At 46.0% G+C, this 10000-nt stretch overlaps 2 protein-coding genes across 3 annotated transcripts in view; one reads left to right on the forward strand and one right to left on the reverse strand.

Annotated features, from left to right (window-relative positions):
- Window positions 1–1559, forward strand: part of si:ch211-57i17.5 (usherin) — a 22655-nt gene extending 21096 nt beyond the window's left edge. Inside the window, exon 15 of the mRNA XM_042709801.1 lies at window positions 1378–1559. Within this exon, the coding sequence (XP_042565735.1) occupies window positions 1378–1476 (99 nt within the window). The 3' untranslated portion in view covers window positions 1477–1559. The remainder of the gene's footprint in view (window positions 1–1377) is intronic.
- A 5217-nt stretch (window positions 1560–6776) lies between these two features.
- The window catches only part of kctd3 (potassium channel tetramerization domain containing 3), a 20298-nt gene continuing 17074 nt past the window's right edge, over window positions 6777–10000 (reverse strand). For both annotated transcript variants that reach the window (XM_042709755.1, XM_031579706.2), the window contains exons 17-18: window positions 9438–9576; window positions 6777–8491 (exon numbers count right to left, since the gene is read on the reverse strand). In XM_042709755.1, the coding sequence (XP_042565689.1) occupies window positions 7852–8491; window positions 9438–9576 (779 nt within the window). In that variant the 3' untranslated portion in view covers window positions 6777–7851. The remainder of the gene's footprint in view (window positions 8492–9437; window positions 9577–10000) is intronic.

A 10000-nucleotide genomic window follows, 5' to 3' on the forward strand; every position in this document is an offset into this window, starting at 1 on the left:
AAGTGAGATCAGAGAGGAAGTGAGATCAGAGAGTGTTTTGGAGGAAGTGAGATCAGAGATCAGAGAGTGTTTTGGAGGAAGTGAGATCAGAGAGTGTTTTGGAGGAAGTGAGATCAGAGAGTGTTTTGGAGGAAGTGAGATCAGAGAGTGTTTTGGAGGAAGTGAGATCAGAGAGTGTTTTGGAGGAAGTGAGATCAGAGAGTGTTTTGGGTGTTTTGGAGGAAGTGAGATCAGAGAATGTTTTGGGTGTTTTGCTCTGGAGCAGTAGTGTTTCAGTTCAGAACTCTCTCTGATATTATTGCCTACACACGTAACAACCCCTCCCGAGGATCTTACCTTCTACACGAGCTCTTGCGTGCCCTTAGTAAACCTGAAGAAGGATGGCCCTCCTGAGGATCTTACCTTCTACACGAGCTCTTGCGTGCCCTTAGTAAACCTGAAGAAGGATGGCCCTCCCGAGGATCTCAGGTTCTGCACGAGCTCTTGCGTGCCCTTAGTGAACCTGAAGAAGGATGGCCCTCCCGAGGATCTCACCTTCTACACAAGCTCTTGCGTGCCCTTAGTGAACCTGAAGAAGGATGGCCCTCCCGAGGATCTCACCTTCTACACGAGCTCTTGCGTGCCCTTAGTAAACCTGAGGAAGGATGGCGACAGCCATTGTTTGGAAGTCCTTTGATAAAGCAGACGTTGTGATCAAATAAACAACGCAACGAGTTGTGGACGGATTTCTCAAGGATGGCTCAAACATAGAGTCTGTCATATAATGTTTCTAATATGTTGGCACTCTGAGATTCTTTTGAATGAAGAGTGCATTACAAATAAAATAAATTATTATTATTATTATAATAGACTAGGCTACTACACCAGCGTGGATAGACAAATGAATGTTGTTCAAAAATAGATATAAGCAAATATGACTCAGTTCAATTTGTAATCAGTTGGGCTTACGAATGATGACCAGATTTCACAGAACTAGCAAAAAACAACTATATGTTCCATCTGTCATTTATATCTTGGGCTATTGTAGGATGTTGGTCACTAACGTTAGAATGTTGTTGATATACACACACCACTGGGTGAGGTGAGACCCAGAGTTCTATTCATATCATTCTTTTGGTGCTTTTCTCTATGTGCATCATAGTGGCAAAGTCTTTTAATCAACACTCAAGTACTGATTTCTAACATTAGGCTCTCGTGCAACCCCGTGTGTGTGTGTGTGTGTGTGTGTGTTTATGTGTGTGTTTGTGTTTATGTATGAGAGTGGAGTGGAATGGGAAATGGGGAGTGTCCATGTGCCAGTCTCTGAGTCAGTGTGAGTTGTTTATGGAATTAAAGTATGGTTTTCAAAATTGTTCTCTTTATGTGATTTCCTTCCAGTTCATCGGAGACGAGGAGCTTGTGGAAACCATCAAAGGGCTCAGCTCTGTGGGATCAGTCAGGAAGGAACACACCATGTTTACAGACACCCACCTGTGATCGGGAACACACACCCTGGTGGACACACACACACATACTCAGACTTACATTATATCACATATACTGTATACGCACATACAAACACACACACTCTCACAAACACACACACGCACGCTCTCATACACTGTCTCTCTGATACACACACACACACCATTTTACACACACTCCACCTGGGTTTTCTGGCATCAGTAGTGATTTGTGCAGTCACAACTACAACCAACTACAACTACACTAATTACAACTACTAATATTTACGCAGTACTGATAGGTACCTTAAAGACCACTACACAACATTCCTTTAAGCATTACAGATGGGTTAGAGCTTGGATTTAGCCACAACACAATATTAATGTAAGCATTATAGACAGAGAAAAGCATGGATTTATTATGTGATCTTTTCATGTAAAGACGGAGGAAAAGTTAAAAGTGTCCCTCGCCTGCCTATAGTCTCTGGGTTTTAACTGAGGTCATGCAAATGTTGCCTTTCAATGCCAGCGTCTCACTGCCGGGGCCTTTTAACACAACCTCTCTGAGATAGCAGCTAACTCTGATAGCCTCTCTGAGATAGCAGCTAACTCTGATAGCCTCTCTGAGGTAGCGGCTAACTCTGATAGCCTCTCTGAGATAGCAGCTAACTCTGATAGCCTCTGAGATAGCAGCTAAGTCTGATAGCCTCTGAGATAGCAGCTGTCTGATAGCCTCTGAGATAGCAGCTAAGTCTGATAGCCTCTCTGAGAAAGCGGCTAACTCTGATAGCCTCTCTGAGGTAGCAGCTAAGTCTGATAGCCTCTGAGATAGCGGCTAACTCTGATAGCCTCTCTGAGATAGCGGCTAACTCTGATAGCCTCTCTGAGGTAGCAGTTAAGTCTGATAGCCTCTCTGAGGTAGCAGCTAAGTCTGATAGCAGTATTATGATTATTTTTATTTGTGCAGGAATAACTTAAATTAATCCATTTGGGAAACCCACAGCTCAAAGTTTAACTCGCTCTCCTCACCATCATAATTTAATCCAGTCCTGAAGTGGCCCACATTAAAAAAAAAAAAAAAAACTGTAATCATTAAACTAAGTTATTTTAAACCCGTAATCTCTGTGAAACCCAAGCAGGGACCACCTCTAGGGGAGTGGTCAGTCAGGTGTACCAGTTCATCAGGCAGCTACCGTTAGCATTAGCTTTAGCTTTAGCTAACACAACAGGCCACTGAAAAGATGGCAGCATTGCACTCCCTGTATGTCTCACCTCACTCAGTACCATCAGCCAGCTCTGGGTCCCCCGCTTTTTATCCACTGAACTGCAGTGTGTGGATGAGATGATTCATAGAAAGTAAGTGTCTCCTAACCAAATGCATCTCAACACGAAGTTGTATAACACATACATATTACAGTTATTAATTATGTACTAGGTACATAAGGACTTAAAGACACTATATACAGAGTTTGGGTGATCGGCGTGGAAGTGTATGCGTATAGTTGTGACAGGAAAGGCTTTTGCTTACATTAATCATCTAAATGCTGATAGGCCCAGCTCCCCCCCAACCCTGACCCTAATAGGCCCTAGCTCCAGCCATTTTGGTGTGGCTGAGACCAGGGGCAGGAATACGGTCATATAAAATAGTATGTGAAAACCACCAATATTCTTCAGACACTTCATACAGGGTTGGGTCTAACTTTATTTTGTGGGTCACTAGGAGGCACTGGAGAACCCTAGAGAACCCTGGAGAACCGGTCAGATGATCCACCAGCATAAATAGGTGACATCCGGCTTACCTGTAACCGCCACACCTTTCCTCACACACGCCGAGGCCTGCAGGTCATCTTCAAATAATGAACGGCACGCCAACACACTAGCGTACCTGCACCTAGCCTACCTGTCCGTGTCCCTACCCACGGGAAGCATTTAGCTCTTTAGCTCTTAGTCCTCCCGTAGGAGCAACTCCTGCTGTTATTAAACCTGTTCTTTCTTCAGCCTTTAAGTGTTTAGCGGTGGACTCGATGTAACTGTGGAAATGTGAAGTGGAAACCTAGTTGTTGTTAAACTTGTGCCTATTATACTGTAGATAGAGCGATATCAGATACTGTGTTAGTGCAAGCTGTGATAAGCCAACTGATTTAAAAAAATGTGTCTTAAGTATGTACTGCCGTTCGTGAAAGTATGTACTGCCGTCGGTCGAAGTGAAGTCAGTGTTGTGATTGGACGGAGGAAGCAATGTGCTCATCAGTGATTGGTAGAGGTTGTTTTAAACCTGCAGGATGTTTTTTTTTTGGGGGTTGTGTTCTAAACATTGTACTTTGTTTGGAAAGCATATCAATATAAAGAAATGATGTACAGCTTTTATTATGAATATTTATTGGTTTTTTTTGTTTGTTTTTTTTTTTTACAAAATGTCAGTATTATTTATCATTATCGCTATCGAGTATCGTTTTATATATTTGTCAGTTTTGTTTTATCTGAATTTTGTTGTTGTTGTTTTGCAATGATGTGCTTCCTCCTGAAATTGTAAGACACAGTACTAGTGCTGTAATAACCCCATACTGATAGTAACAGAGCCTTCTGTAAATGGCTATGGCCAATATAGTTCCCCTCTTTAGTCCTTTGATATTCCTAGTACTTAGTTAAACTTTAGTAGTTTAACACACAGACAGCGAACACTCAGAATATTCCCTGCTAGAGTGATCTGTGTGTGATTTGGCTCAGTGCAAATGTCAAACAGAAATGATCTGCGCTTGTCTGGATGTCTCTTGCTGGCGGGCCTAGTGTAACATCTAGGTGATGCGGAGATGATGGGCTTGTGAACCTTGGTGTGACAGACAGACAGACAGACAGACAGCACATTAAAGAAGAACACGGAGACGCAGGTTGATTGACATGTTTGTCTTGTTTCTTTTGTGCCCATACAGAGGTTACAGAGAGGTGAGAGCGCTTCTGTATGGGGTAGCTTTACTCAGGAGATTCAGGTACCGGGTTCACTTACAGCATTGCTTGTTGTACCATAGATATGATCTCTGGCGTAGTACCATAGATATGATCTCTACATTAGTGTTCCAGTCTCCCTCAGAGCAGGATCTCAAAATACTCGTGGCTTAAGTATCCGTCATGGATCTCAACACTCTTAAAACCAAAACACAAACAAACAGCCAAGACAACAGTTCATCAATCATTAGTTAATCATTAGTTAATCTCATCAAACTTTCTTTTTTTTTTTTTTCTTTTCCTGTCTTTGTATAATTTCAAAGTTTCTGTCAGTGTGTTCCTCAAGGTGCATCAGGCTCCATGTGTTACTACATTCTTTCTGTGACTGTCTAATCTTAACCTAATCTTTAACGAAACTACAATACCATGGTCAAACCAGTAAAGACACGAGACACGAGAACATGAGTTCTTTCTCAACTCTGCCTGTCAAGTAAATGCTCTTCCTTATTCCAGTCTAGCAATGCAAAAGCTGCTGCAAACACGCTTGGCATTGTGGGTAAGAGGTTTGAAGAATGCCTGCTGTTGTGTGTCAGTAAAAGCAGCTATATATATATATATGCGTAGTGTACGTCGTCCATGCAGCATCACAAAGGAGGAACACTGTTCTCAAATCAGCCTCACCATGGAAACCAAGATTAGAATGAGAGTAGAGTGAGACTGATCCCAGTACAGTTGGTCCTTTGAGATAGTTCACAGTAACACACAGCTACAGTTCTGTTGCTTCTTTCCCCACACTAATCCAGGCCATGAAGGAATACCAGGTTGTGTACAGTGCTGTCGTGTGTGTGTGTGTGTCTGTGTGTGTGTCTGTGTGTGTGTGTGTGTGTGTGTGTGTGTGTGTGTGTGTGTGTGTGTGTGTGTGTGTGTGTGTGTCTGTGTCTGTGTGTCTGTGTCTGTGTCTGTGTGTGTGTCTGTGTGTGTCTGTGTGTCTGTGTGTCTGTGTCTGTGTCTGTGTGTCTGTGTCTGTGTCTGTGTGTGTGTGTGTGTCTGTGTGCGTGTGAAGTTTGCCTTCACTGTCTTAACCAGCATCAGTGGCAGTGTGAGAGCTGCGTATAAACTCATAAATCAACTCTGGAAGCTGGTAATTATCTGCCTGCCATGTCACACACACACACACACACACACTGAACAGGAGCTTGCAGGCTGACACACCCACACACACAAATGCCCAGCTGCAGGGCGTGAGATGGGCGTTTAATATGCTGACAGATCCTGGCGCCTAAGAGTGTGGGTGGCACTGCAGGTGCGAGTGTGTGTGTGTGTGTGTGTGTGTGTGTGTCTGCGTGCGCGTCTGTGTGTGTGTGTGTGGGTGGTTAGGGATGCAGTGTGCTGCCAGAATCAGCCCATCTGTAGGGCCATCACAGAGGTGCAGCGTGCCCATTCATCAATATCCCCCCCCAATCCCCCCTGGCTGCGGTCTGAGCAGCGCAGAGCGCCCCCTGCTGGCAGTGGATGTGATGACACATGAAATGGGGAGGGGAAAACGAGTGCATACTCCAGGATCATCAGACATGGGCCAATGCTGGCCCTGGTCCAGTTCTGCACTGGCAGGATTTTGTGTGGGGAAAGCATACTACTACAGCATACTACTATAGCATACTATTAGCGTATACTCCTAAAGCATACTACTAAAGCATACTACTCTAGGCTACTCTCACTTTGTGTACTTCCTTCATATAGTGTTCTTCTTCATGTTTGCGAAGGCTTAACTCAGTGCTCTATCATACGGTGCACGACAGCACACACTAGCTAGTGACATGATAACGTGACATTAACATACCTTATCATATGTATAAAATATATGCTGAGCAACATAAATATAGTCTGTACATTTTTATATAGCTTGTAAACATGGGCTGACTGCATATGGCTGAGAGAGAGAGAGAGAGAGAGAAAAAAAGTGACTGATGGACAACCTGATTGGCTGCTGACTGTGGGTGATCTCTGGGCCAGATCTGGGCCGACAGTGAGCCGGATCTCAGCCAGATGCCCCCCCCCCCCACACTCAGCCGCCATTTGGGAATCCATGAACGAGTGATGGTCTCTGAATATTTCAAAGGTCAAAGGTCAACGCCTCTCCTACTCCTTCACATTAAGTGCAAATGCAATGGTGTCACATCATACAACAACACAGAACATTAGATCTATAAAACAAGTCAACGTTAGAAAGCATTTAGAAGAGATGCATAATGTCATAGTTACCAAGATACATCCTGGTTATATGGTGCTGAAATTGCATAATGTGTTAAGGTTTAAATATACTGTTCACTGTTGTAGTCTGGAGGTACTCTGAGCCTACGGCCAACACACAGAGGGGGAGGGGGGGGGGGGGGGGGGGGGGGGGGGGGGGGGGGACTCATCATATTCACTTTGGTTTGATTCCTCTCCTAAATGAATAGAATAATTATTAAATTATTACTGTGATCAAAGGCACTAAACAGTCTCCAAACATTACAATGTGAAGGAATTCCCTTTGTTTGAGTTCAACAAGTTAAGGTAAGAAAAATAGCTTTGTGTGGGTCTCTAAATAATAAAAAAATATGAGAGTGAAAGACAACTATTGAGGCAGGCTACTACCAATGACCCTTGACCCCTCTCAAAACACGCCTGTCATGCTTCAAGTCACTTAATGTCAGCATTATTCGTGAGGGACCATGAAGATAATAGTGTTCAAAGTGACGTAGAGAAACATATAAAAGTTAGCTTTAAGGTAATAATGTTGATCTATTTATCCTCGGAATCGTCAGGGCGTAACCAAGGAGACAAACTATTCCAGTTGGGCGGCTGAAACAAACATGTACGCATGTAAACAATGGGCCTTTGCATTTCAGCTCAAAGATGATGGCTCCATTTCAAATAAGAAAATAAACAAAATCAGCTGTTACCATACCAACAGAAAGAACAAAACAAAATCAGCTGTTGCCATACCAACAGAAAGAACAAAACAAAAGCAGCTGTTGCCATACCAACAGAAATATATAGTTAATCCAACAAAACAAACATTTCTATATGATAATTATTCCACTCCTTAAAAAGAACAAACAAACTGCCTTTGAACAAACCTTAATAAGCCAAGGCATTGGTGTGTGAGGTTGGACTATGGCTGCAAACAGCACCACATAGCTGTGGAGGAGGGAACTGCACCATACTCACTGCGGGTGAGTCAACAACCCAAGGTGAAGATGGCTCCATGTAGTTCTATGTGAGATATGTGTTCCAGCGGGGTCTGATCTGAGATGGATAACTGCTACACTACACTGAGACAAGGCTTCACTTTAGTCCTGTTGTAAGGTGACTGTAAGGGGAGGGGACAGGGGGTGGTTGGGTTGTCTCAGGGAGGTCTCAGGGAGGTCTCAGGCATGTCTCAGGGAGGTCTCAGGGAGGTCTCAGGCATGCAGCAGGTCTCTCACAGGCTGTACTCCTGGCTGGACGTCTCCGTGCCCTTGCGGTGGCGAGGAGAGGTGGCCATTTTGGTCGGGGAGGGCGAGGCGGTGCTGGAGGACGAGTCGCTGCCCCCGCCAGCCTCGGAGCCGGGGGGCAGAGAGGCCAGCGTGGGCACGGGGGGCGCCCTTTTCCTCGCGAGGAACCCCCCCTCAAACGCCCCCCTCCTCTTCCCCTCGGGCCGGCCCTCGCACCCCCCCACCCCTGCTGAAGCTGCTGCTGCTGCCCCCTCCTCCTCCACCTGCGCCCTCCTCCTGACGTCCCCCAGCCCGGGGCTGTCTGGCGCCGACCTCCCCTCCGCCTGGCCCTCGCTGGCTCTCCCCCACCAGCTCTCCAGCCCTCCTCCGCCCGCGCCGTTCCTTCGCTCGGTGCCCCCCTCCTCCCCGCTGCTCTCGGACGAGTGGCGCGGCTCGTCCCCCCCCCCACAGGAGGCCTGTCCGTCGGGCTCCAGCAGGTTGCGGCCCAGGCTGAAGCTCTGGAAGTCCCGGTAGCCGTGGAAGCTCTCTGTGCGACGCGCTCTGGCCAGCAGGGGGCTCTCTCGGTACGGGCGCAGGGCCCCGTAGGTCGCCGTCTCCGGGATGGGCTCCTGGGTCGGCAGCTGGAGGCTGCAGAACACACACACACACGCACACGCACACACACACACACACACACACACACACACACACACAGGGAGAGAGAGAGAGAGAGAGAGAGACTTAGTACAAGCATCTGTAACAAAACACTTCACAAAAAATAACACAACACATACACAAATAAACACAAAATACACGTATATAAATACATATACAAACAATTACACATATACATACATATACACACAATTACACATATACACACACAAACAAATAACACACACACACATGTGTGTGTGAGTGTAACTTTCCATACATGTCCCCATTATTAACATGCAAGCCTGCACTCTGAAGAGAATACAGAGCCAGCCTCATCAGTTATCTAGTGTGAGTCCACCACAGCTCCCAAATGCTCAGAACATCATGACTGAGAAACTCTACTCGCGACGATAATCTCATTTGAAAGTGTTATTTGCTCCTTAGGGCCATCAGGAAACTGGAGCTGGTTCTTCAGGCACATTAAGACAGAGGCTGGTGGACATTTTATCAGTCTCAGCAAAGCCAGTGAAGTGCCGGTACTTAACGTATCAGGATACAGGATACAGCTCTTTATCAAGCAGCACTTCTCCATCCCCTCAGCCATGATTACAGTGGCTACTGGGAGATCCTAAAATGTGTGTGTCATCTAATAAGCACCCAGAGTCAGACACACTCCCACGAGTGCATTCTAACTTAGAGATATACACAGACATTTACATACGACACATATTCATAAGCACGTTTGTTTGCACATTGTTTGCACTTACATTACCAACTTTATTCTTTCTGATACTTTATATACTTTATTTATGAACTCTTCTTGACTGACCTATGACCTGTAATGAACTCTTCTTGACTCTGACCTATGACCTGTAATGAACTCTTCTTGACTCTGACCTATGACCTGTAATGGGCTTGTGGTGGGCGGACCTCTCACCTTGAGCAGGACTCTCTGAGCCGATTGGGCTGCAGCACGGAGGGGGCGGGGCTGATGTTGGGCGTGGCACAGCGGGATGTGCTGAGGTCACATTGGTCCAGCAGCTTCAGAAGCTCCTCCTCCGACGGACCGCCCACGTCTGTCAATCATGGGAGAAGAAGGGTGTTAGGAAGCAGCAGTATGATAATCAGGACGGACCGCCCACACCTGTCAATCATGGGACGGACCGCCCACCTCTGTCAATCATGGGAGAAGAAGGGTGTTAGGAAGTAGCAGTATGATAATCAGGACCGCCCACACCTGTCAATCATGGGACGGACCGCCCACCTCTGTCAATCATGGGAGAAGAAGGGTGTTAGGAAGCAGCAGTATGACAATCAGGACCGCCCACACCTGTCAATCATGGGACGGACCGCCCACACCTGTCAATCATGGGAGAAGAAGGGTGTTAGGAAGCAGCAGTATGACAATCAGGACCGCCCACACCTGTCAATCATGGGACGGACCGCCCACACCTGTCAATCATGGGAGAAGAAGGGTGTTAGGAAGTAGCAGTATGATAA

This window comes from Clupea harengus, chromosome 14, assembly GCF_900700415.2.
Source record: "Clupea harengus chromosome 14, Ch_v2.0.2, whole genome shotgun sequence".
Taxonomy (NCBI): domain Eukaryota; kingdom Metazoa; phylum Chordata; class Actinopteri; order Clupeiformes; family Clupeidae; genus Clupea; species Clupea harengus.